At 52.8% G+C, this 24334-nt stretch overlaps 8 protein-coding genes across 8 annotated transcripts; 4 read left to right on the top strand and 4 right to left on the bottom strand.

Annotated features, from left to right (window-relative positions):
• Nucleotides 1–657: 657 nt before the first annotated feature.
• PHACADRAFT_192806 (uncharacterized protein) lies at nucleotides 658–1123 on the top strand (the record flags this gene model as incomplete). The annotated part of the gene is made up of 3 exons (XM_007392955.1): nucleotides 658–726; nucleotides 777–812; nucleotides 872–1123. The coding sequence occupies 3 exons, from the start codon at nucleotides 658–660 to the stop codon at nucleotides 1121–1123; spliced, it is 357 nt and encodes a 118-aa protein (XP_007393017.1).
• Nucleotides 1124–3742: 2619 nt separating this feature from the next.
• PHACADRAFT_170899 (uncharacterized protein) lies at nucleotides 3743–6000 on the bottom strand. Its single transcript, XM_007392954.1, has 7 exons — nucleotides 5653–6000; nucleotides 5483–5600; nucleotides 5123–5427; nucleotides 4932–5065; nucleotides 4349–4883; nucleotides 4196–4300; nucleotides 3743–4144 (listed from the first exon to the last, which is right to left on the bottom strand). Exons 1-3 carry the CDS (start codon nucleotides 5931–5933, stop codon nucleotides 5212–5214), a joined length of 615 nt encoding a protein of 204 aa, XP_007393016.1. The 5' UTR covers nucleotides 5934–6000; the 3' UTR covers nucleotides 3743–4144; nucleotides 4196–4300; nucleotides 4349–4883; nucleotides 4932–5065; nucleotides 5123–5211.
• A 1038-nt stretch (nucleotides 6001–7038) lies between these two features.
• Nucleotides 7039–10884, top strand: PHACADRAFT_115930 (uncharacterized protein). Its single transcript, XM_007392953.1, has 5 exons — nucleotides 7039–7634; nucleotides 7691–8371; nucleotides 8429–8906; nucleotides 8960–9123; nucleotides 9189–10884. The coding sequence occupies exons 1-5, from the start codon at nucleotides 7395–7397 to the stop codon at nucleotides 10833–10835; spliced, it is 3210 nt and encodes a 1069-aa protein (XP_007393015.1). The 5' UTR covers nucleotides 7039–7394; the 3' UTR covers nucleotides 10836–10884.
• A 164-nt stretch (nucleotides 10885–11048) lies between these two features.
• On the bottom strand, nucleotides 11049–14800 carry PHACADRAFT_251438 (glycosyltransferase family 20 protein). Its single transcript, XM_007392952.1, has 7 exons — nucleotides 14094–14800; nucleotides 13348–13606; nucleotides 12960–13287; nucleotides 12725–12903; nucleotides 11843–12670; nucleotides 11598–11787; nucleotides 11049–11540 (listed from the first exon to the last, which is right to left on the bottom strand). Exons 1-7 carry the CDS (start codon nucleotides 14782–14784, stop codon nucleotides 11232–11234), a joined length of 2784 nt encoding a protein of 927 aa, XP_007393014.1. The 5' UTR covers nucleotides 14785–14800; the 3' UTR covers nucleotides 11049–11231.
• Nucleotides 14801–16208: 1408 nt separating this feature from the next.
• Nucleotides 16209–18729, bottom strand: PHACADRAFT_251433 (uncharacterized protein). The gene is made up of 11 exons (XM_007392951.1): nucleotides 18526–18729; nucleotides 18417–18469; nucleotides 18052–18349; nucleotides 17806–17866; nucleotides 17657–17750; nucleotides 17444–17605; nucleotides 17237–17390; nucleotides 17136–17185; nucleotides 16780–17082; nucleotides 16575–16725; nucleotides 16209–16519 (listed from the first exon to the last, which is right to left on the bottom strand). Exons 1-11 carry the CDS (start codon nucleotides 18701–18703, stop codon nucleotides 16395–16397), a joined length of 1629 nt encoding a protein of 542 aa, XP_007393013.1. The 5' UTR covers nucleotides 18704–18729; the 3' UTR covers nucleotides 16209–16394.
• A 273-nt stretch (nucleotides 18730–19002) lies between these two features.
• On the top strand, nucleotides 19003–20315 carry PHACADRAFT_26281 (uncharacterized protein; the record flags this gene model as incomplete). The annotated part of the gene is made up of 3 exons (XM_007392647.1): nucleotides 19003–19110; nucleotides 19137–19412; nucleotides 19476–20315. 3 exons carry the CDS (start codon nucleotides 19003–19005, stop codon nucleotides 20313–20315), a joined length of 1224 nt encoding a protein of 407 aa, XP_007392709.1.
• Nucleotides 20316–20700: 385 nt separating this feature from the next.
• PHACADRAFT_251430 (uncharacterized protein) lies at nucleotides 20701–22660 on the top strand. The gene is made up of 7 exons (XM_007392950.1): nucleotides 20701–20864; nucleotides 20944–21039; nucleotides 21088–21229; nucleotides 21281–21522; nucleotides 21578–22011; nucleotides 22063–22395; nucleotides 22447–22660. Exons 1-7 carry the CDS (start codon nucleotides 20743–20745, stop codon nucleotides 22551–22553), a joined length of 1476 nt encoding a protein of 491 aa, XP_007393012.1. The 5' UTR covers nucleotides 20701–20742; the 3' UTR covers nucleotides 22554–22660.
• A 2-nt stretch (nucleotides 22661–22662) lies between these two features.
• Nucleotides 22663–24251, bottom strand: PHACADRAFT_251428 (uncharacterized protein). Its single transcript, XM_007392949.1, has 7 exons — nucleotides 24123–24251; nucleotides 23985–24070; nucleotides 23844–23928; nucleotides 23721–23794; nucleotides 23289–23662; nucleotides 23009–23235; nucleotides 22663–22956 (listed from the first exon to the last, which is right to left on the bottom strand). Exons 1-7 carry the CDS (start codon nucleotides 24207–24209, stop codon nucleotides 22927–22929), a joined length of 963 nt encoding a protein of 320 aa, XP_007393011.1. The 5' UTR covers nucleotides 24210–24251; the 3' UTR covers nucleotides 22663–22926.
• Between the last annotated feature and the right edge of the window lie 83 nt (nucleotides 24252–24334).

Raw genomic sequence — 24334 nt, 5'->3', positions numbered from 1 at the left:
GACTGCCTGCTAACTTACACGCACCAGTCTTTTCTGCCCTGCGCGTCTTCACGATCTGGAATAGGAGCCGCATCTGGTCGCTAGTAGTTTTTGCGCTGAGTATGGCACCGTTCATAGTGAACCTGGTGCGTGTCGCCTCTACTCATACCTGTATATGCTCTAGTTGACACTTCTGTGTAGGTCTTCACGACGATGTCGAGGTTCATGATCGTCGCGGATCCGACCTTCGGTGTGAAATGCGAATCAACGCTCCCATTCTCTCCGCAGGCAAATGATATGTATATACACACGTCTCACTGTTTCTGGTCCACGATGCTTATCTATCACCGCACAGACGTGTGTCATAACCACAAATCATCGCACTCTGTAAATGCTGATGGAACCTGCTTAGTGGCATGTATCACCCACAGTTCGCTCGTCCTCGCCGACACGATTGTGCTTGTTCTGACGTGGATCAAGACATTCGGAAATTGGAGGTGTTCCCGCAGTGTCGACGCCCAGGTATCACTGGCGACGTGTCTACTGCGTGACGGTCAGTAGTCTTCCATGCAGAGTTGTATTTGCTACTACTGCTGAGCGCTGAGGCCCGGCTGCCCACACAGGCACCATCTATTTCATGTGAGCATAACAACAAAGGCGACCAGTCGAGCGTAACTCATGGGTGGCAACAAATATAGAGCTTTGTTAGCGGTCAACATAGCACAGCTGCTGACCCACAATCTTGTGGTAGGTCCCCGGAATGAGCGCATGGGCTGACGGCTGACGCTGCGTCTAAGATTGGGTCACCCGTAGCGCAACTTTCCGAGACACTGGTGGGCTTACTACAGTACTCTTCGTCAGCTACCTTGGTACTGATTAACGCGCCACGCAGCCTCCAATGCTCATCCATCGCTTCATGATCAACCTGCGAACGGTCGACTCGGAGGCGCTGAATTACTCTATGCATCTTACTAATCGACAGCAAGAACAGTCGACGGTGCAGTTCAGAAGGCCAACAAATCGGTTGGGTAATATCGGAGAGATGCTGCAGAGTGCCTGGGACAATGACGGGCCCACAAACGAAGAGATTGACCGCGCAGAAGTGGATGGGGCAGGACGGAGCGAGAATAGTGCAGAGGCATGAACCAATGCCCGCAAGTACAATGGAGTATGTTTTGTGTCGAGTGGACACTGTGACATTTGTAACGTATGCGAGCAGGAGACTCAAAGGTTATGGTATCGCCGAATGACTGCCATCACGCAAAGTGTCGTGGGGCCTTCAAGTTCTCAGGACACGTTCTTATCAAGGGTGTTATTGGACAAAAATAAATTCTCACTTTCACACCGGCCGCAAATTTTTGTTTTCGATGTGCGTCTAAGGTTATGTGTGCGTATTCGTGCACTTTCGTGCGTATTCATGCACGATGATGCGCGTTTGGTCACTAACGTGCGCTAACGTGCACGAAAGCTCACGTTTGTGCACCTTCGTGCACTTTTCGCGCACGAAAGTGTGCATTTGACGAACTACATATTCATGTTATCACAAATTCATTTTCGCTAGACGTTTACTTTCACGCACCTTCGCGCACCTTCGCGCACCTTCGCGCACCTTCGCGCACCTTCGCACACTTTCGTGCACCTTCGTGCACCTTCGCGCACTTTCGAGCACTCGAAGATTCAAATGAGATGCATAATCACGAAAATGAAAACCAATTGTCAGCTTACACGAAACTGAATAATAAGTTGAGTGCATGAATGCGCACGAACGCGCACGAACACGCACAAACATGCACGAACGCACACACATTAGCGCCATCGCCAATCTCAAATCAGGGCATAACCAAAACCAAAGCTCAGCGGCATGCACGATCGTGTGCGTTCGTGCGCTTTCGTGCGCGATCGTGTACGTTCGTCTACTTTTGTGCACGATCATGTATGTTCGCCCACTTTTGTGCACGATCATGTACGTTCGCCCACTTTTGTGAGCTTTCGTGCACGTTCGTGCGCGTTCGTTCACGTTTGCGCACCCTTGTCCGCCAAACTGTGAGTACAGTCTGCACCAATTCCAAACTCATTTTTTTTGTCCAATAGCAACCTTCATACGTTCTTCCATACCACAATCAGCTTCTGTCACTGGGCACATCTGTATTCCACCCCCTAGAGGCGTTCGCGATAGTAACAATCACCAAATCGGACACAACCGATTTTGCCCATTGTTCATCGCGTCTTTCGCCTTAGCATCGTCAAGACACCCGCTTGCTTAGGTTAGGGCTCGGATAATCCAACAGCCTCTGAAATATTTTAGCTTAGAACCAGGCTTGACAATAATGCGGTCGAGGTCTCCGCTATCGACCCTCGTAGCAGGCCGCAGAACGAGAGATCCCCTGGAAGACGCGAATAACAAACTCGCTTTATGGAGGCACACGGTTGTCTAAGTCGGACAAGGTCACGGATGCAGTATAGTATGCGCCGAAGGGTGTTGGAAATAGGTATCTTAATTGGAATTAGTGGGTGTTCTATCCTTGTTGTGCATTGCCGGTGTGTCCACTGCACCCCGGCCGGTTGCACCTTTTGGACTGTCGACACGGGGGTAAAGTGAACAGATATTCTATCTTCCCAGACATCCGGCCGAGAACTATAGTATCATATAAAGTAATGTATAATGCCGGCAAGCTCTTGGATGACATCCAAGTGAATCCGTCCCTTGACGAGGTCGAGATGGCTGTGGACGGCCGCGTGCGGTAGCCCAAGACACGGCAAGTGAAAAGTCAAAATTCGTTGTGGGGTCCTTTAGTGAACTATAGTACTGTTTCAGGAGACAAATAGTATTAGCAGATAGACCAGCGATGAAAGCTAAGGTCAAAACAGAGGAAGTTGCACCAAGCGGCTTGATGATATACTGTACTTTTACAACCGTAGCGGATGAAAGTGCCCAAAATGAGTCTTTCCGACAAGTCGCCAAAATCACCATAAATCGAGAAAATACTATTGGCGGTGTCAGCCGAAAACCGGTGTGACGTGTGACATCCGCTACAGTCGTAAAAGTACAGTACTGCGCTTGCAACCATTGGATACTACGGGCTCCGAATTTTCTACTCGCATGTGATGGGCTACAAAAATTGCTATCTGGCTGGTACATGGTATAATCCACCATGGCCTTCGGTGACAGGTCATGCCCGGCGCAGATCTCACGAGAGCTGTGTCTCGTCCACTTCTGTGGTGCCATTCCCCTCTTCTACGAGGCCATCGTCATCCCAGCCGTTCTGCAGCGTCTCTCCGATATTTCCCAGTCTCCGATATTTCCCAGTCGATTCGTTGACCTTCTGAAATGCGCTGTTGATGGCTCTTGCAGTTGGTATGCAATTCGTGTGGAGTACTCTAGCACTTCTAAGCTGGCCATGCGCAGATTAATCATGAAGCGATTGGCGAGCACAAGGGGCTGCGTGGTAAATTATTGAGCACCACAGGGACCAACGAAAAGTAGGTTACATACCATGTTCGAAACTAATGTACCCACAGACGAGAAGTCCTTAAGTAGAACATTAGCTATCTGTACGCGTGCCCATATCGAAGACATACTGTAGCGGAGTTGTAGATTAGTAGCTGAGCTATATTTATCGCTAGTAGAGCGCTGTGGCCGTTTTCGCCTGTGAGTAGCCCTCTCAGACGAACAGCTTTTCTGTCGCACTCACATGAAATACAAGGTTCCTGCAAGAGTAGCTGGTCCTCAGCCGCAACAAATGCGACAGTCCATGGAGGATGACTGACCGTCACGGAGCAAGCATGTTGTTAATAAATACTGCTAGTACTACAAGCATATATTATAATCATCCATTGTATCCTACTCAGAAAATAGAGCCCAAGAGAAAGACCGGTATGATGCACCCCATGCTATCCCCAGTTCAACACGAAAAAATAAGACACGCCGAAAACTTGGTCAGGCATCCTTGGACAAGGGACTAAGTTCGCTGCTACTGACCAAAAAGCTTGGTCAATATGTCTCCGCTACACTCTCCGGCTCTCTCCTGGTGTACGAAGGAAGTAAATCAAGTAAATCGCTTGCTGCAGTTCTTGCTGCCGAGTGCAGCTCGAGCATGGACGAATTATAGATGTCGGGCAGCTTGTATTCCATGAAACTCGACAAGGATTGACGAAGCTTACCGCGCTGGCTCAGTGGTCAGTACACAGAAAAACTCTAAGAGAAAATGATACGTACGGATTTGTCGTCCAGATTATGCCACGGGGATATGAAAGTAGTGGTATCTAGGCTGGGAGGAGATTTTCCCATCTCTGGCATGAGAGCCCGTAACGCTGTTAAGGACTACTGCGCGTTAGTCGCTGACGTATCAGTCAGCGGAGAGGGACTTACTCGAAGCAGCATGTCTCCATTCTCCCTTCTATCCCACATGTGCGATATAAGATGGTCCAGTACGGCAGCTTTCCGCGAGCTGGAAGTGTGAATTGAAAGAGACGCCGTACGATTTCTCATTGAAGTGCTCTCTAAAGTGATGTCTTCGCAGAGCGCTGGAAGTAGCTTCATGCTAGGAAATTGCAGCCAGGCTTGCTTGGCGATGCTGATGAGAGAGCTCGCCTCGTCTATGTAGTCCTGACAAGAATGCAACGCTTGACAAAAACGCAGCGTCAGACATTCCGTGGCCACTTCCTGGTCCGCTTCCGAGGGAATTAGGAGAGAACATTCCGTGTCGTCTTCTAGCTCTACAATCTCCGCGTAAAGGCAGGTCGCCAAGCTGACCTTGCGCTGCGCTATGTGCAAGGCAGCGTAAGTGTGGGCAAGAGGGGATGATGCGAGCTCTTTTAGCGCAACCAGCCATGAGCCTGATTCGACGGCAGTGCTGCTCAGCGAGCGAATCTGTTCTATCCTGGCCCACGGACGTATGGATAAGCTGAACACTTGTCAGACTTGAAGGGTTTTGTATCTAATAGATGCATACCTGCCGAGGCGGGAATCGTGAACAGCGGGAATTGATAGTGTTCTCGCGGTGAATGCCAATGTCGCCTCTCTAACCCAGTAGTTGACTTCTAGGAGAGGCACTATTGGATTCTGCTGTTTGAACGAAACTTCATCCTTCAAGCGACCGATCAGATTATGTACAGTTATCAAGAGCCTAATGTGCGCGCTTACCCAACTATCTTTGGAGTAAAGGGGCGCAGCCAGGGATTGCTCTACGTACTCCTCGACATATGCCGCGATGGCGGTACGAAGTATAATACCTATGACTTCAGCTGGTAGCTCTGGGAATGGATCCTTGACTGCGACGTGAGTGGCATGATTTTGTCTCTGGCATCATCACGCACCAGAGTAAGTGTTGTTGAACCGCCCGATGTGCCAGCTCCATCGAGCGCCGTTTCACGCCCTTCGCGCTGCGGGTACAATATGAAGATTCGGGCTACACAAGACCCAAAACTAAGACTAGAAGCCCTTCGCGCTAAATATGCGACGGTCACGGGATGATCTACGAAGCAGAAACAACGAATACTCACTAGCTACCGCGACCGCTCTGACCCCGTGCACTGGAAGGCATCGTACGTCTGAGATGACGTTGCGGTGAAATAGCCAGCGGAGAGTCGAGATATCTTTACACTCTCCTAGCACGTACAAGCTGTCAAGAGCAGTCAATAAGTAACGGGTATGACAGCAGAGCGCACACTCACAAAGCTGCTAGGACTACGCCGGTCAAGTAGTCCAAGGCGGTCGATACGGCAGTCGCATTCTGAACGGTTGCCACCATCTTCCAAGTTCCGAAGCAGATAGTGGATGCAAGGACGATAGTTCTGTACCACGTCGCGGCCGGCGAACTATGTTCGCGTCTCGAGGTGACGGGCGGAGGTAGTCGAGTCTCGTCGAGGGACCCCATCGGAGCTTCTTCGTTGTTGGGCTGCATATGCAGAGCTACATGATTATCGGTGTTGGTTCGATGTGTGATGATGTCCATGTTTCAGGGCTTATACGGTCTGGGGAGGGGGGTTAGCCTTGCGACCTAGATAATCGGCTTATATGCCATTAGTATTAACTGAAAAGATGTGCTTTGTTTAAGTTCAACTCACCTGAGGCGATGCCAATTGTATTGTGGCTGTGACTGTCATCGAGACAACGTGTGAGGCTCGTGCCCGGCTGTACTTCCAGAACTCCCGCGTGGAGTATGCAGATGACAGCTGCACACGTCGGTTGGGTGTCTGGGAAGACCCCCCAACATCGTAGTAGGTTCCGAAGCTGAGGCAGAGCCATGGGATCAAAAGGAGTCTTGGTCTGTCCCGGTGCTCTTGACATATCTCTACAAGTATATGTCGGCGAGCTGGAGTTGGGATAGAGGCGACCAGCCTGCGAGGTCAGATGAGGTGGGGCACGACTTTGTCGCTCCCAGATGTTTGGCTAGAATCTACACAGGGATACCTAAGACAATCCAGGTCATGCAGGGAAGAACATCTCACAGCCGAGGGTGTGAGAGTGCAATGGACAACGTTCAACTGAATGAAGCCAGTGCGCACAGGTTCCTCCGACGTGGACCCTAGCTGGCGAGTGATGGCAGGGAGTTAATGTGCGAACCATGCCAGACACAGTAGACGTTGGCGCCCTCGCTCGGGAGGACAGCGCGGTTACTAGATTGGCCCGGGGCTGTGCGGCAAGCGGGGCGCCAGCGGTAGCCGGCAGTCTCCGGGCATGCCACAAAACGAACAGCGGTTCGCCGACTTCACCGACAAATCGGCGGGCTAGACTCTGCATAGAACTGGTCGTATCAACATTCTCGTCGTGTTGCTTAGCGGTAATTGTTGCGTCCACAAAGTGCCATATTTTCAATGCTTACAGACATGGTTTCAGATTCACATTTCAGAGTGCACGTGCTTTGACCACCTCCGTCCAACGTATCGAGGTAACAAGCCCATTCTGGCCTTGTTTTGGTGATGCAGCCCCTTATTTGTTCTCCAGTTGTGACCCATCACTGTGACTCGTTTCCTATGAGATCTGCACGCGTGCAAAGGTTTGTTTGTGAATTCTTACCACCATGGCCACTGATTTACCGGCCACACATCCCTCGCCTTCCTCAGGAGAGCTTGACACAGGGAAATCTCAGTTTTTCTGCGCTGATAAAAGAACTCTTTTTACAAAGGATTCTCGCGTCCAGGACCAGCCTCTCGTTGAAGACGCCACAACCGATTCTAATAGCAATCGCCCTTCTCCGTCTTTTGAGGGCGTTTCCCCAGCTATAACTCCCTCCACGGAGGCCAATCCAGACGAAGACACTGTCGAGTGCCTTTTACGGGTCTCTGGCTCCGACGACGGAAACGTACAAGCATCTCGCAGTCCGAAAGATCGCACGCGCTTCGCCACTCCCCCACCTAGAGTTCTTCCTGCACACATTCAGAACGACCAAAAGTGTTCCCCGCCGAAAAGAACTATGGCAGCTGAGTATGATGCTTTTTGCAAGGATGATCCTGTTCACAAGGCTGCCGACCATGAAGAGAAGCTGTTGAGCGAAATTGATTCCGTCACTGTTGAACTCGCTGGCGAGGAGTTCAAGGAGCTTGTTCCTGGCATAGACATGGACGATGAAGTGGCGCACGACGTGAAGGGATTCGATACCATTGATTTCTCCCAACTCAATAGCAAGACAGAGGACCTTCGATACAGTCCTTTGGTAAGCATGCCGGTGTAGCATTCTGGTGGATGTCTTACGGATAACTTGACGACTAGTGTGATGTATTCAACTCTGTGGCAAAGGTCTCAGACTGCAAAGGACGCTTCAGCATTACGGCCACACACTGCGAGACAAAGGAAACCGACTTTCGCCCAGATATGGCGCTCTACCCGGAGGATGTGCCCTTGGCGATGGAGGCATATCTCCGCGGAATTCAGGAGGATGACACGAACGCTGCTCGGTGTGCCTGGGCATGGATGATTATAGCTCTTGAGGTTAAATGCAAGGACGAAGACGCTGGCTACGGCTTTGAAGTCATGTCTACGGACACCGACTCCCGAGCACGGATTCCGCTCCTTCGCGACACTCCCAAGGGTCGTCAGTCACGGGCCCAGTTTGTCAAGTACGCATGCGAAATTATGCAACGGCAGCATCGCACCCACGTGTACTCCATATATATCGCCTCATCAGCCGTCCGCTTCTTTCGTTTCGACCGAGCTGGCTGCGTTGTTTCGGCCCCGATAGACCTCCAGTCCCAGTTCACCCTGTTTCGTGACATCACATATCGACTTCTTAACCTCTCGCCCAAGGACCAGGGCTTCGATGGCACTGTCAGCTTGGCATCTCCTGATCTCCTTCGGACACTCCGCGCATGTCGTCCAAAAGGCAAACCTGCCCTGGAGCAGTTTATTCAGGATTATCTGACTCCGGATAAGCATTTGTATCCCATCTACAAGGTTTGTGCTTATTTACTGTTCACATGTCTTCATTTTCATCTGATCCACACGCGACAGATTACATGTCCAGTCATCTCTATTGGCGATGCCGCCCAGATTGCCGGTGTCGACGATGCTGGAGACCCGCTTCCCCCGGAGCAGAGGACATACCTGGTTGGCAAGCCTATCACTGCGCGTTCGTCGCCTACTGGTCGATGTACCAGAGGCTATGTGGCTCTTGAAGTTGAGATGCAGCGCATGGTTTTCCTGAAAGATCAATGGCGGGCAACCCCTCGGCGACCGGAGTTGGACGTGTATCGGCGTTTACATAGCCGTCTCCAAGACGAGGATCGTGAATTTTTTGCCACACCCATCGCTGGGGGAGACGTCGATAACCACAGGACGGGGTCACAACACTTTATGCAACATTTCAACATCAGCGTTCGGCCCGCCGAGCGTGTTCACACCCGCCTCGTTACGAAGGAGATTGGCCGACCACTAGAAACCTATCGTGGCTCCTTTGAGCTGATCACTTTCGTCACACAAGCCCTCGGTGGTACGTGCCTCACTATCCGTTCCGTTTCGAAATGAGCCTCATTTCTCGTCCAGCTCATGCGCTCGCCTGGGAAGTAGCAGGGGTCCTTCATCACGATGTCAGCCCGGGTAACATTCTCATCAATACCGATAATAATGTGGCATTTCTCAACGATTGGGACTTGGCGAAGTACCGCGAAGACTTATTGAACGGTGTCTCTGCGTCGGAGCCGGCTGGCGTATCTGTGAGCTGTGCCATCATGTGTAATTGACGTGTATCGCAGGTTCAATTTACTGCTTTCAGGGCACCTGGCCTTTCAAATCCGCACTCGCTTTACGATATCCCTTCAAGCCTGCCGAAGTCGCGGACGACATTGAATCGTTCGTCTACATCTTGCTTTTCATGGCAATGAGTTTTCATTTTCACGAGTTCTCCTCTTTGGCCCCGGTTGGCTCTTCTCTGGAGCAGCAAAGGGCTGCCAATGCACGGAACGAGAGCCTTGCATTCCGTTTTTACGAAGTATTCCACGAGGCGGAGCGAAGCCAAGGTATCTACGTCGGCGGCTTCGTGAAAGAGATGGCCATCCAAGCCATTCGAGTTCCCATCAAACTGGATCAATTAAACGGACCCTCATCGCTGGAACGTGTACTGCAAAAGGCTTACAAACTGTTGAACCGCCACTACCGTCGAGTTGATCAGACTACCCTTGATCAGTTTTCAGTGGCGCCCAAGGCCGGCGGGCCCAGTCGGTTCGCTCGTGAGAAGGGCTTCGGACAGAAGAAGAGCCCGTCTCACACTGCGCGGTATGCTCCGGACGTGTTTAGCCGCCATCCACATCTTAATCGACGCGCACCCCCATCTTCGTCCGGCTCGTCCTCAGGTTCGGCTATTAGCAACGGTTCACAGAGGCCCCTAGACAAGCACGATGCAATGCTTCAAATTCTACAATCGGCATGGTTCGATGAAGACGGTCACCCCCTGGATATCACTGACTACTTGGACGACTGCCTATACGACCAGTGCACGAACCAGCCGGTGATGACTTCGTCGCGCCGGAAGAACTTCACCGGAGTGGTGTTCGCACATGTTCTCGCGGAGTCTCTCAAGAGCATGACACGGAAGATCGATGAGGGCGGATCTGAGTGTTCGGATCGGCTGCGTGATATCGAAGAAGAGTCTGAGGGTGACGACGCCGAGGGCAATAACGCGGGGAGGTCTGGCCTAGGCGCCTCGCGGCCGACAGCGAGGACAAGGGCCTCGCGAACGGCAAAGGATCGCAAGAAGACGCTGAAGCCGAAGAAGATTACAACGCCCAGAAAGACTACAACATCCAGAAGGGCTTCCCCTCCTCGAAAGGCGAAGGCGGTTATGCAGGTGGCCACCGCGCGGAAGGCCACCAATGCCCGGAAGTTGAGGACGTCCCGCAAATCCTCAGCTTCCGGAGCGAAAGCACTTGTTCCCGCTCATGAAGCGATCTCGAAAGCAAAGCCGGCGACAGCTGCTACTAAGACATCTGCGAAACCGAAGGCCAGGGCTGCAGCTGCGGCCCCGAAGATCACCAAAGCGTCAAAGGCTGCTGCCACCGTCGCCACTGCAATGAAACCCAACGAGCGTGCAGCACCTGCGAGGGTCGCAGCTGACAAGACGATGATTCGTGCAGGCCCAGTGCGGAGGTCTGCACGGTTGGCAACGGAGCAAGATGGCGCCCCTTCGCCGCCCACCATTGGCAAGCGTAAACGGGACGACAAGGCTCCAGACGCCGAGGATGCGCAACTTCGTACGTGTACGATACAGAAACGCAAGACCAACACTCGGGATATGCATGAAATAGAGCCTGCGGTCGTGCAGAAACCTGTCGCGCGGAACGCTACCAAGTCGCGAAAGGCGGCGAAAGCAGCGCCAGAAGCCCCTGCGAGGAGGTCAACTCGCCTTGCTGCCAAAAAGGCCTGAGCATGGAGTTTCGCATGCTGTATCATTATGTCATCTGTAGCCTTAGCTTGCACTATAATCGAATACCCTACAACGTGTACGCAGTGAGAAATCAAGGGAAATTCACGGGCATATAACAAGTTGTGCCAAAGAGGATAATAATGCACTGAAACGATGGGTAGTATATCCAACAAAACAGCCATTCAGAGATCTAGAGCACCGCCTTGCCAACTGTGCCATAGTATTCGATAGTAATTCGGCATACAGAAAAAAAGAAAACAGTAGCTAAAATAGTAACAAGAGCACTCTAAAATACGTGTGTGTAATGGTACATGTGCGTAACTTTGCATTCTCTTCCGCTGATCTTCTATCTTACTCTCACACCCAAGCGCCGTCCGTTCACGTCCCCTCGACAGCTTATAGGTTGCTCTTCTCCCCATCGTTGATCCCGACGAGATGCAACATGTGGTCGACGACTTCTTCGGGTGTCGTGACGTGCCAGACTGCAAGCGTGCGCTTGCTGCTGTGCCCGACGGCAGTCGTGAAGACCGCGTTGCGCTCGATCGCGAGCTCGACGGGCCCGAACTTCGCCGCCCCGTCCTGACCCGCGAGGAGCGTCACGGAGAGTGGCGGCTCCATCACAATCTTTGGCGAGGCAAGGGCCGACGACTTTGGTGAAGACGGGCTCTGGAACAGAAGAAGCGCGCGGAACATGTCCTCGTCGGTCTGCAGGAAACGTGTTAGCGTATGCTAAATAACCAGTGAAGGCACCAAAAGTCACACCTTGTCGTCGCCCGCGCAGAAGATGAACTCGGCATCGGGGTTGTAGTACAATATCCGCTTGACGATCTCGCCCTTGTTGACCGCAATAGGGCGCACCTCGAGGTTCTTCTTGCCGACAAGAACCTCAATCGGCCGCTTGCGTGCCAAGTTGTTCTCGAGTAGGTCCTGGCATTGTCTGCACTGGAACAATCTACGACACCTGTCAGCGAATGTACGTGACTTGCATGATACGAAAAGGCACTCACCCCCACTCTGGATCACTGCTCCGGTAGTGCCATGTGATCGAGCTCTTCTTGACCTCGATCTGACTGCCCGTCGTCCGCTCGGTGTAGTACTTGAAGATCTCGAGGACCTCGCCCATCCAGCTCATGTCGAGGTTCTCGGTGAAGTTTCGCCAAGTAGTGCTACCAGGCTCACGGATGAAGCCTCCGTGTTCCGCGCTCATGCCGAGGTTCTTGATGTGCCCGAGGTGCTGCTCAAGGAACGCCTGGTCGCGACCGGAGATAATGTACACGAGGTTCTTCGGGTCCTCAGCGAGCTGAGTGAGCGCCTTGAGCGTGTTCTCGGTCGGGGTCGCCATGCTCGGGACCTTGACGATTGGCGCCAATGTGCCGTCGTAGTCGAAGAGGAAGAGTCTTTTCTTCGCTTTCAAGTAGTGGCCCTCGAGCTGGTTCTTTGGGATGAAAGGGGTTCGCTTCGCGAGATTAACCTTGCCGAGCTGCTCGAGGAGCAACTTAGCCAGGTGCGCCGCCCAGGTGTGCGAGGTATGCGTCGTGACAACCTTGTAGAGCTTCTCGTGTCGCTGCAACTTCTCCTCTTGCGACATCGTCAGTCCATTGTGCATCGCGGCAGCGACCTCGCCGAGATTCCAAGGGTTAATCTGGAGCGCCTCAGTCATGTTGCTGGAGATACCCATAAATTCGGAGAGCACGAGTGGGCTCTTGTTTGTCCGATCCTGGGCAATGACGAACTCCATCGAAGTTGTGTTCATACCGTCGCGGAGAGGAGTAATGACACCAAGGTCAGCAACGCTCAAGAGAGCGTAAAACTCGTCCTTCTTGATGGTCTGGTGACTTTATCGGATCTATGTTAGTACCCAGAGAGCTGGTGCATGTCGAATGACGTACTAGTGATGAACAGGAACGAAATCGAGTGAGCCATATTCTCCATTGATGTGAGCAACAAGCTCAGACACCTGGCGTTCAAGCTTGGGCGAATCCGTGAGAGCAGGCGAGGTGACCTGGATGAGGACAACATTGCCGACCCATTGCGGGTAGTCTTGCAGGAGCTTCTCAAACGCCCGGAGCTGGCGAGAGAACGACTCGTCAGTACACTGAAGAGTATGCGCGCGCCTAAACATACCTTCTGCACGACTCCTTTGACGACGTCCAGCTTATCGCGTCCAACAATGATCTTCTTGCCGGCATACAACGCTCTGAGCGCCTCGAGCTTGGGTTGGATGCCAGGGCGTGCTAAGTCACCCTTGACACGCTCAGCGTCAACACCGACTGGACACCAAGTGATACTGGCGACATGTCCCTGAATATCGATTCCTCCGCGCGAAGTCGACTCGTAACCGCATACTCGGACACAGGTGGAGACAAAGTGGCGCGAGTACGAGTAGGTCTGGAAACAGATAAGATTGGCGGCGAGCATACCGTCCAAAATTTCCTTGCGACGCGGGAGACAGCTGCGTGGGCGCATATAATCAGATTTAATGGACATATATTGAGGCAAGACCTGGACGCACCGGAAAACTTCGCTACTTGGGAAAGGTGTATGGACGAAGAGACCAATGGCTGCTTCAGGGAGTACTTGGCGAATGAGACTCGGAAGCAGGAGAAGGTGGTAGTCGTGTATCCAGATGAGGTCGCCAGGTTTGTACACCCGTTCGACGACCTTCGCAAAGGCCTCGTTGACGGCAACGTATGGTGCCCAATGAGCGTCCGCACTCGCGTACTCTGTCGCGACATCTTGCCAAAGAAGATAGTGAAACAGTGGCCAGAGGGCTATGTACGTTGACGGTTAGCTTTAGACATCTGGCGCTTAGGTTGGCAGAACAGCGGAATGCAAAGGTGTGAGAACTGAGGGCCTTTCTCGGCAAAGAAGCAGCGCTGGACCGAAACCCGAGCGAACACGGAGGGCCATTACGGCAAATCAACAGGAAGATGGGAGCATCTCGAGCTCGAACAGGATGAGGAGCGAAACTGATGGGAGGTAGTAACCAGAAAGGCAAGTCAGGCGGCTCAGGGCAACAGAGAAGACTTCCCAAGAAAGCGGGGCATGTGGTGAATTGAGAAGATCGAGATAAAGTTAAACGATTAATGGTTACGGATGATGTCAGGGGAATGTGAATACATGCAGACCGCTGGGGCATGCGTACAAGAGTAGCGGGATACTTCGGGATTGAGCATAAGGAGAGTGGCGCGAACAAGCAAAGTGGACAGAGCAAGATAGAGAACGGGTTGCAAAAATAACAAGGCGGGAAAGACTCACTCTGTTTGCAGTAATCATCGTAGTGTCCGTGCGCCTCCTTATCGTCCAACCAGACAGGCACATACTCGACGCTCTTCCGTGGTTCTCCCTCTTCTTCAACTTGAGAAATAGCATCGTCCTTGAGCAACAGTTTGGTGCCCTTGGCATTGACGATACGCTCGAAGGCCTCCTTATCTGCGTCCGAGACGTCCTTGGAGGGCGTCTTGACGGGTTCAGACAGTGCAGAAGGAGTTGTTGAGCCGCTACCATTGATATGGCTCGAGGACGGTGCGGAGTGGATGTCTCCCGTCCAGCCGACGAAGAGCTGTTCATGGGTCGCCGAAAGGGACAATATCCCCGAGACCATTGCAGAGTGTCCGTAACGGACAGAGACATTCCATGGCTCGTCGCCTGCCTTCACGCGCGACTGCGACGGGGAGTTTTCTGTGGAGGGGGATGGGGGGATGTCGTTGGCCTTGGCGGGAGGTGTCTGAGGCGGGCTAGGAATGCCGGGTTGCAGGCCGCTCGCGGACGTGCTGGAGCTGGCGGACTTCAGCGTCGCGCTGAAGGGAAGGTAATGAGTTAAGTGAATGATGCGCCCGGACAGTTCTATGCCCTTCGCGAGGTGCTCCTCCTCGAGTCTGCGTACTTGTTCGCGGACCTCTGCGAGGGAGTACTCCTGGCGGCGCTGCGGTTCAGAGAATGAGTCCATCTCTCCCTGGAAAAGCGGCAAGGATGAGGGGTGGGAGGGCGAGGGGTATGGAGAGATGAAAGATGTAGTCAAAGAACGAAATGAGCTCGAGGCCGGTCTTTTGTAATTCTGGCAGAGTATCCATCGACCAGGGCACCCGTCCAGGAATGGCAATCACCCGAAAAGCGGTTATCCACATCCACAACACGTCATCGGTAACTAACCAATCAGCACCCGCTCCGTCGGGCCAGTCGGGCCTCGGCTGCAATTGCCCCGCAAGGCGCACGCTCGCCGTGCGGGCGATTCTCGGCATTTTCATCCGACATTGACGGCTATCTGCGTCCGTTCCAGGATGTGCACATCTCTATCATCTCCTGCGTTTACCCGCAGGATCTCAAAATTACGACACGCGATGGGGGCACGTTTGCTCGACGTCTCTCGAGTCAAAGATCTGCGTCGCGAACGTCTCAGACCAGCGAGAACTTAGAGCAAGTAGACATAAGCATGCCGCCGACGAACGTTGCTGAACAGCATTCTGCCAAGTCGCCAGGACATGGACTGCTGTCGGCGCATTCCAGCGGCTCAACGTACGTACATGTATCAGTACATACCGTACACCATGCTGGCATGCCCGACAGATGTATTCTCACGAAGTCCTTCCGCAGATTCCTTGTCGGCTGGTCTAGGAGTCAAAAGCGCGGAAACACTGTCGAAACATGTCAAGGCTTTGTATCTTGCCGTCATCTAAAACCGTCCTTGCATGCTCGCAGGAGCGTGTTGAATGACTATTGGACTGGTATACCATTTTACCCGAAGTGAGCGCGACAGCAAGGCTCTCCACCGGCACGCCTCCAATGAAGCTTGAGTCGTACCAGGCTGCATGTACAGGTGGCGCTGTCTCTGCATGGGAACTCTGAGGACTTGTAAGGACCGCAGGCCGTCCGCCCTATCGGGCTGTTCGTCGTGATTGTGCAATCGCTCTCAAGACCCCAGGCAACATCTACCAGTATTGGCTATGTATGTCTTTTACTTCCTACAGTGCTGAGATCCTCCGTAATATCACATGCCGAGCTCTAGACAATCGTGCCCAAAGATCGTCTACTTTTTATTCCTTGTCTACACCATCGCATTCTTCCATTACTCAGCTAGTGCCGGTGCCAGATAATTGTCACACCTTATTCCGTAACGAGGCGATCGTTTCAACGATGCTCGTTCTTGCCGCTGGCCCCTACAAATAACGTTACGTCAGGTTGTCCACTCGCCGTCGGAGGACGAAGCGGGAGCGGGCGATGCCTTTTCCTCTTGGACAGGCGGGCGATTGGCATGTACAGCTGATCTTGGCTTGTGGCTCAGCTAGCGGTGGTGTAACGAACCCTGCGTAAGAGAGCTTGCTGGTCGTCTGCACTCAAGCTGTGCGGTCGCCCAATTCCTGGCTGAACGCAAGTATCGTTCGGCGTGCCGTAACGTACACCTCTCGATAAGGTAATGATAACAAGTAAAACGCAGGATAGCTACCCCACTGCGATATCGTACCATATAGCACATCAGCTTTTAAGTTTTTCAGTGTAAGAGCGGAGAGGACATAGGGGACAGCAACACGGTCATGTACGAATAATAGAAGATCGAAAGAGTTAAGCGTCGGCCTGCATGGGCACGTTCTGACCGCCTTTGGCGGCACCGGGAGAGAAGGTGTGCCACCGGTCGTTGAACCGGACGTCCAACGGTCGGCCGCCGTACATGTATTGCTGGAATTTAGCTACAGGGCGAACATCAGTGGCCGCACGAGTGCTAATCAGGACGGTTAAGCTCACCGATTGCAGTCTCAGCCTCGGGGACCTGTCCGAACTGAACAACACCACAGCCTTTGGAGCGTGTGCCCTCGAAGAGGATCTCGGCAAGCTCAACTTGGCCCGTCGTCTCGAACAATTCAACAAGGTCTTCGTTCGCGGTGGACCATGGTAGCTGTATGCACGTAATCAGAATATTTTCCAGTTTAACATATACCGAGCTACTCACATTGCGAACCATAATCTGTTGGCTGGGCTCGGCGTCATAGCCAGCACCGGCACCGTACCCTCCACCATACCCTGCACCACCGTATGCATGCATTCCGCCGCTTGTAGCCTGATCGGGACCGGAGTAGTCGGCGTAGAGGTTGTCAGAGAAGTCGCGGCCAGTGCCCGCTCCAGGGCCTCCGGGATAGCCGCCGCGGAAACCGCCTCTGAAGCCTCCCCGGAAGCCTCCCCCTCGGAATCCGCGAAGACCGCCGCGGAAACTTCCGCGGTAGGCACCTGGCCCCGAGAGGCCGGCGTAGCGATCCTGTGCATGGCACTTAGCATCAAGTCTCGCTGAGTAGAGCCATTGATGCTTACCTCTCGAACCTCAAGGGTACGACCGTACCACTCGAAGCCATTATACATGCCTGTATGGAGAATTAGGTTCGTGCACAGGGAAGAGAGGGCTGCACACGCACCAATGGCTTGCTGGGCATCCTTAGCTGTCTCAAAAATGACAGTGCCAGAGCCCTTAGGACGACCATCCGCGCCAATGTTGATATCAGCGCGAATGATGTTGCCAGCTGAGCGGAACAAGTCCTTCAAGTCCTGCCAACCAGCTTGGTAGGGCAACTACATGGACTATCGTCACCGTACAATCCGCAGGAATGTGTTGAAACACTTACGTTGCCCACATATAGCTGATTTCCTGGGTTAGTGCCAGCGGCGAAGTAGTTGTGGTGGGGTGGACGCGGAGGCGGTGCAGCGTGCAGACCCTGTCCAGCCATTGCCATACCTATCTTACCTGGGACAGGAGTAGCACCAAATCGTGACTCGTTTTCACGATCCTGCAGGGCCATCAGCACTCCCGTAAAAGAGAATTTCCATTAACCACCCACCTCGCGAATGAAGACCGGACGCCCAAGTAAAGGTTGCTCAGAGAGCTCACGGATCGCACGTTGAGCGTCCTCTTGAGAAGTGAATTCGACGATGCTATGGAACATCGTCAGTCCATATCAACAGGCACAAAGGCGCGAAAATCACGTACCCGCATCCCTTCGAGACGCCGGTTGGCGTGATAAGTACTTCGGCGAAGAGCACCTCACCAGCTAATATCCCAAAAGAAAGCTCCCATCAATAACCATTCCTCACTCTCGCCATCATAAACCGAAAGCCCCAAGCAACTCCTACACCTGAGCAATATCTCGGTCCGCGCGACTTTCCCGCTACATCGTCCGCTGCGCCTCTGCTCTCTCGAATATAGCAAAAACTAATCTGAGATTCCCCAACCCACCTCCCCTCATGAATTCCATCAGGTCCCTGTACTTGACGTCGTAGCTGAGGTTGCCGACGTAGACCCGGTTTTCGCGCTTGCTGACTTTGGCGAACTCGACAGCCTCTTCGTGTGGCGCGTTCATGGGACCTCCGAGCGAGCGAGCAAACGAATCTGCGGGTCTGCGGTCACGGCTGTGAGAGCGAGAACGAGAACGAAGAGACTTGGACCGAGAGCGAGAGCGACGAGAACGTCTACGTGGGGAGGTGGAGCGCTTCCGGGAACGAGAGCGCGACTTAGACCTCGACCGCCGGCGACGCTGTTTGCAAGATGAGACGTCAGCTACATTGACGTAGTATTCAAATAATGACCTGCATGGCACCCACATCGCCGTTCCGTCGTTCCTCAGGCTCCCAGTGATCACTTCTGCGACGTGCTGCTATTGACGGGATGAGTTTGACAAAAAATCACTGCACCAGAGTTGTTCGCGCATACCGGAGTCGCGCCTATCGCGATCTCTCTCCCTATCACGGTCCCTGTCCCTGTCCTTCACGTCTCGATCGCGCCTACCCCCTCTGTCTCTGTCGCGGTCAACATCCCTGTCCCTGTCTCTGTCCCGCTCGCGGAGGTCCTTGTCGTCAATGTCGTCCTTGGTTTTCATCTCCACGTCCATAGTTGAAGACAGAGCGACTGGAAAGCGTCCTGGGAGCAGGAAGAAGTGATGGTGGTCACAGTGAGAAGAGTTGACGCAGTCTGTTTCCCCCCTGAGCTCAACCTCTGCGTCGGACTTTGATTTCTCACGGTCTTATCCCTTTCGGGGAAGTTGTGCAGTTAGCTTAAGCGCCTTCACACTCTCCAGCCTTTCCACATCGGAGGTTGCAGCTGTAAGTTATCCCAGCCTCTTGTATATACTAAAAAAGTGAAAACTGACAATAAATATACATCTTCGCCGCAAGGTGCTCCAAATTTCCGATGAACGACTACGTATACGTGCCCCTTTCCTCCGGTGGAGCGCAATCTGACAAGTCGTGCACTGTCCAGTTCTCACTGGACAGAACATTATATGGCGCAGAAGGCATAGTAACAAACTGTAACACTTGTAATAGGTAATACTAACATGCTCTGTGTTAGGTGCGCATTGGGTTTGCGAGGCCATTGCGGCCAGATCGGCAGTCACAACGCTCAATCTGCCCCATCATAAACTGGGCGACGAAGGGGCTATGGAGCTCTTTCGATGGCTATGCTCTGGGCTCGGCAAGAAGTATCGTAAGCAGATAAACAACATTGACGTCAGTGACAATCGCATTGGGGACCGAGGACTAGCAGTCATCAGCGAGTACTTGCTGGGAAATCGTAGCCTGAGAGCCCTCACACTGTCAAAGGTAATATTTATTTACATTGAAGTAGACAATCGCAAGCTTATTTATTGTTAGAACTATTTTCAGTGGGATGATGGTGCCCTCTTAGTTTTCGCCGACGCGGTTAACGGCTCACGAGTGCAAGATCTCGCCCTCAACAACGTACCTAGTGGGGATGTATTTGTCCCACATCTACTCTCGCATCTCACCACTCCGTACCTTAAATCTCTTCGCATATCCATGACTGGTCTCACGGAACGGTCTGCTTCGGCGATAGCTACCTTCATTGTCTCGCCTCGCTGCCGCCTCTACAAGCTCAGTCTAAGTGGTAACTCCCTCGGACAATACGGTGTCAGCGATTTCCTCAAAGCAATGCAACATAGTTACTCGCTTCGAATAGTGGACCTGTTTGCCAATGCGGATAACATCGATTATACCCCAAAGCAAACTGTAGAGAAACGCAACAGCGTTTTAAGCACCACTATCGCAAAAGAAGCGCGAACCCTCCTCCGGGCTTCCCGGATCGTCCTACTACCGGGGGACGGGTGTAGAGCTCAGGCTGACGCTGATTTACAATCTCCCACTACAGAAACCGTCGAGCTTCCTCTTGAGCTGAGGCAGCATATCCTAACCTTCCTCGCCCCACACCTTTCCATCGGACAATGCCTCCACATCTTCGACTATGCCTCCTCACATGCCACCCTTCCTATGCTAGCCATGCATTCTTCACATAGCTGCCTTCCCGACCCATCCGCTGGGCCTTGTGGTCGCTCGGCTACGCTAAGAAGTCCCTGTGAAGAAGGCATGTGCATGGGCGCCAGTAACAGTCTGTCCTGCAGGCGTGAGATATTGAGGGCGGACTGGCTGCTGAAGGTTGAATGCGACGTCCCCGACCCAGTGGTCGCGTCAGCTCTCTTCAACGACTGAAAGCTCGGCGGAGGGCACAGGACGCTGCAGCGTTCGTATAAGGTGTAGATAGCACCAGCGAGAGAGAGAGAGAGCAAGGGGATTGGGGCGTTGAGGAAGCGTAGTACGACGGTGGTATGACGTCCAATATATATCTTTTGTTCATGCATAGATGGGGTAATCTTCCTGTCAGTCGGATGAAAATACATTACCATAATTATTTATTTAATTATAATGATAGTAATTAAGGCTCGGGCTAAGTCGTACTTGGATTACCAAGCGGTTAATCAGGGCTTTCTGGACCGGTCCCGCAACTTGAGTCGGAGTGCTCACTCACCCCACGACCACCACCTCGTGTACGCACCAACAACCCAGGGCTCTTCGTTCACACCGCGGCACCTTCTCTCTTAGACACTCGTTCATACTTTCCCCAGGCCTTCCGGCCTAGATGTCATCTCAGCTTTCGAAAGAGGACCATGAAACACTACATCTGCTGGTGCAACATGTTCTACGTGCCTTCTACGAGCCGAAGTACACTGTCGTAATGGACCAGCTGGTCCGGCACCCGGTGTAAGTACTGTTGCGAGAATGAAAATTTGCTTTGTATTAGGCCGCTAAAGCAGTAGTGCCTGCTCTGGTACGCTGCCAGTCTCAAAGATGATGACTTGGCCGGGAGGATGGGTTTCCAACTGAAGGAGCTCAATAAGGTGATGGTCGTTCTGGAGAATGACAAGCTGGTCAAAGTGTGCGTTTCTCGCCTTTGCTCACCATTCCACTGCTAAGGATGCCGCAGTCACCGCCAAAATGAGCTCAAGGAGGGTGCTCAGAGATCTGTTGGACGGCAGTACTATTATATCGACTACCAACAGTTCTGCAATGTTGTCAAGTGGCGTGTGGCGGAAATGCGCCGGCGGATAGACTCTACCTTGAGAAATGCAAGCCTATTTGTCTACCCTTCTTGTACGATTCTGACCTTCCATCGTTAGGAACTTGACAACAAGGGATACATCTGCTCGCAGTGTCAAAAGCTATTTTCCCCTTTGGAAGTTGACAAGCTGATGGATTTCGCTGCTGGAACCTTCATTTGCGACATCTGTCACGCCGAGCTCGTCGACAATGAGAATGCGGAAAGTGTTCGCGGCAGCCAGGACCGTATGCAACGTTTCAACAGGCAGATGCGCTTCATTCGAGAGGGTCTCCGAAAAACTGAGGACATGGTTCTCCCTGCGTACGTTGCAGATGTTCGCTCCAGCGTCGCTGTGTCCGCTGACTCTGGGTCTCAGGTTTGATGTGGCTGTCTGGATCAAGAAGAACATCGAAGCGGAGAGGGCGAAGGCCGCTGCTCAGTCGGGCGGGCTCAGAATTGCTGGCTCGGCTGGAGACGGCAGGCACGAGGACACCATAGGAGTCGTCATGTCGGTGGACAAGGACGAAGCCACTCAGCGGGCCGAGCGGGACAGAGAAGCCGCTGCTAAGCGCATGCAGAATATACTACCCGCCTGGCACCTCAAGAGTACCATATCTGGCGACCTCACCGCGCTTGGCATTCGGGAGCATGCGAGGGCGGAGCAGCAGGCGGAAGTGGATGCGAACCGGCTACCAAGCTCGAACGATGCGATCCTGCGCGGGCTGACCAAGGTGGAGCCTCAGCCAGTGCGCAACATCGACCTGGATGTGAACGTGAAGCCGGTGGTTACCCAGATGAACGATGCGGAATGTACGTTCAACGCGTCTCAGAATTCACTGTTGCTAACTATGACATCTGCAGATTACGACCAGTATTATGCCTCGTTGGTCGCCTCGAACAGTACCTCCGCGCAGGATACTCCCGCCCTCACCAATCTCAGCGAGTTTGGCGAGGAAGAAGAGGACGTCAAGCCGAATCTTGAGTATCTTGACTCGCTGAACGAATACCGAAAGCGCTCGCGATCACTGGAAGACAGTGGCCTTGACCGAGGTCCGAGCAAAACCCCGAAACTTAACGGTCACTCGCTGTCGAATGGGTTCGCGCCTCCTGCTCCTGAGCCCGAGCCCGAGCCACCGGTCATGGCTGAAGAAGGGCCAGCGCCAGAAGGGCTTATGGATGATCCCATTGTATATGGTAGGTCCAACGATGTCTTCCATTCTCTCGCTTGTGCTAACCACTTACTAGTGAACGGTGATCGAATGAAGTTCTCCGGGGTTACCGAGGAACACCAGGAGAGCATGACACCCGAAGAGTATACGGCCTACTTCGAGATATTCCAGTCTCGTTCGTAGGGTCGCTTAGCTCTTTCGGCATCGGAGGGACGCTGTGCGCCATACTGATGTATCGAGTAGACGTATTGTATACCATTGTGCTAATATACATCAGATTTTAATAGCATGGGCAATTTGTCTGGTATGACCGCGAGAATCAAGTAAGGTTATGGAGGGTTGCAACAAAGTAAGTTGGCCGTGGACAACTTCGCTCGGTCGTAGCTATCGACCCATCGCGTCCTCACAGGAGAAACCATGCATGCCGTGGCACCTTAGGGGCAACCAGAACAAGCACCATTGACAATCTGCAGCTGCTGACGCAAGACAGTCGCAATTCATGACGCTCGGCATTGTACATACACATAGGCAAGAGGAAGCTCCCAGATACACACATCTAGAACGACGACGGGTGGAGGAGCAGTGTCTACAATGCAAGAAGTCAGCATCAGGCGCATCTTCGGTGGCGAAATACTTACGCCTCCATCAATAAGAACAGTCTCGCCGTTGACGAACCAGTTGCTGACCAAGAACAAGGCCAGCGCACCCGCGTCCGTTCTCGAGCCTGCATTAATTGGCTGAGAGCCGTCGTCTGGAGGAGGCTGGAAGCAGGGCACCTGGAAGCCGAACTTGGACGTGTTGTTGAGGCGTGACACACCCAGTTCGTCGGAAGTGCCTGGGGCCGACATCTCAGTGAGAAACAGTCCTGTACAAGATGTCGCGTTAGCGGTTAACGGAGAGGTAACGTCGGTCGCTTACCGGGAGCGATGCCGTTCACTCGGATGCCGAGCGGAAGTAGCTCATGAGCGAGAGTTTCGGTGGCGTGTCCTATTGCAGATTTGGAGTACAAGTAAGGGAAGGTGAAGCCGGATGTCGCTGGGTCCTTGGTCCAGCCATTCATGCTGCTAGTCATGATTATCTGAGGAGCGAACTTCTTTCCCCCAAGCCCCCGGTATCCACTTTCCTTCCACTTCTCGAGTAAGGGAAGGAAAGCGAACGTGAGCCAGTACGGGCCGACTGCGTTGGTATGGATTACTCGGTCAAAGGTCTCCTCTTTGAGATCATTGAAATACGCTCTCTTGAATGCTTCTGCCGTCATCTCCGTGGGACGATCAAATTTGCCTTCGGAGATTCTGCAAAGCGAGCTGTCCAGGGCAAATGAAAAGGGTCGCATGTGGGTAAAAGACTCACCCTGCGTTATTAAAGAGAACTGTTACATGTGGGACCTTCTTTCCCACCTCTTCTGCTAGGCGAATAGCTTCTGACTATACCCAGATTAATCCAAGGGTGTACTTCGAGGATAACCAAGCTCACTTTCTTGCTAATGTCGCCTTCAATGCCGTATAGCCTGCCATGCTTGCCGGTCCGTTCAGCCGCATCATTGTAAAGCTTGCAAGTCCTGTAACATTGGTGGTAAGTCTCCTAATAAACTTAATCTTACGGTAATTGGTACACCTGTCAAGGTCCGCCTGGACTGGGCCGATGATGATGACTGTGGCTCCATTAGAGATAAGTGTTGTGCTAATCATCAAGCCAATTCCCTACACATCAACAGTTAGCTAGCACGTAGTCGCTGAACTAGCGAACACCTACAGTCCCGCCACCGGTAACGACTGCAACGGCCCCGCGGAGGTCGAACATATTGCTCACATGAACCTCGGTCAGAATTGCTTCGGCCATGACTGCAGATGCTTAGCGTGGCCTCTCTATGTAAAGGGGCTGCGGTGGGAGCTCTGCCAGCATTCAGCTCTCACGTCTGCCTTATATCCTTTTTGCAGAGCTGACATCATAAGAAGCCTGTCGAA

The sequence above is a fragment of the Phanerochaete carnosa genome, assembly GCF_000300595.1.
Source record: "Phanerochaete carnosa HHB-10118-sp unplaced genomic scaffold PHACAscaffold_3, whole genome shotgun sequence".
NCBI lineage: Eukaryota > Fungi > Basidiomycota > Agaricomycetes > Polyporales > Phanerochaetaceae > Phanerochaete > Phanerochaete carnosa.
This window is presented reverse-complemented; position numbering and strand designations above follow the sequence as displayed.

Excerpts from the sequence above, each read along its gene's own strand:
- PHACADRAFT_251438 (XM_007392952.1), bottom strand. The coding sequence starts at position 14,784 with ATGGACTCATTCTCTGAACCGCAGCGCCGCCAGGAGTACTCCCTCGCA. Across the intron at positions 12,904-12,959 it reads TCAAAGGAGTCGTGCAGAAG|CTCCGGGCGTTTGAGAAGCT; the intron begins GTATGTTTAGGC and ends TTCTCTCGCCAG. Across the intron at positions 11,541-11,597 it reads TCTGCGCGGGCGACGACAAG|ACCGACGAGGACATGTTCCG; the intron begins GTGTGACTTTTG and ends CGTTTCCTGCAG.
- PHACADRAFT_251428 (XM_007392949.1), bottom strand. The coding sequence starts at position 24,209 with ATGGCCGAAGCAATTCTGACCGAGGTTCATGTGAGCAATATGTTCGAC. Across the intron at positions 24,071-24,122 it reads TCGTTACCGGTGGCGGGACT|GGAATTGGCTTGATGATTAG; the intron begins GTAGGTGTTCGC and ends GTTGATGTGTAG. Across the intron at positions 23,929-23,984 it reads GTCCAGGCGGACCTTGACAG|GACTTGCAAGCTTTACAATG; the intron begins GTGTACCAATTA and ends CCAATGTTACAG.
- PHACADRAFT_251430 (XM_007392950.1), top strand. The coding sequence starts at position 20,743 with ATGTCATCTCAGCTTTCGAAAGAGGACCATGAAACACTACATCTGCTG. Across the intron at positions 21,040-21,087 it reads AATGACAAGCTGGTCAAAGT|TCACCGCCAAAATGAGCTCA; the intron begins GTGCGTTTCTCG and ends AGGATGCCGCAG. Across the intron at positions 22,396-22,446 it reads GGATGATCCCATTGTATATG|TGAACGGTGATCGAATGAAG; the intron begins GTAGGTCCAACG and ends ACCACTTACTAG.
- PHACADRAFT_115930 (XM_007392953.1), top strand. The coding sequence starts at position 7,395 with ATGGCAGCTGAGTATGATGCTTTTTGCAAGGATGATCCTGTTCACAAG. Across the intron at positions 7,635-7,690 it reads ACCTTCGATACAGTCCTTTG|TGTGATGTATTCAACTCTGT; the intron begins GTAAGCATGCCG and ends CTTGACGACTAG. Across the intron at positions 8,907-8,959 it reads CGTCACACAAGCCCTCGGTG|CTCATGCGCTCGCCTGGGAA; the intron begins GTACGTGCCTCA and ends TTTCTCGTCCAG.
- PHACADRAFT_170899 (XM_007392954.1), bottom strand. The coding sequence starts at position 5,933 with ATGGACATCATCACACATCGAACCAACACCGATAATCATGTAGCTCTG. Across the intron at positions 5,601-5,652 it reads GGCGTAGTCCTAGCAGCTTT|CTTGTACGTGCTAGGAGAGT; the intron begins GTGAGTGTGCGC and ends TGCTCTTGACAG. Across the intron at positions 5,428-5,482 it reads TCAGAGCGGTCGCGGTAGCT|GCGCGAAGGGCTTCTAGTCT; the intron begins AGTGAGTATTCG and ends GTCGCATATTTA.
- PHACADRAFT_251433 (XM_007392951.1), bottom strand. The coding sequence starts at position 18,703 with ATGGACGTGGAGATGAAAACCAAGGACGACATTGACGACAAGGACCTC. Across the intron at positions 17,751-17,805 it reads GGCGTCTCGAAGGGATGCGG|CATCGTCGAATTCACTTCTC; the intron begins GTACGTGATTTT and ends GATGTTCCATAG. Across the intron at positions 16,726-16,779 it reads AACAGATTATGGTTCGCAAT|CTACCATGGTCCACCGCGAA; the intron begins GTGAGTAGCTCG and ends ACGTGCATACAG.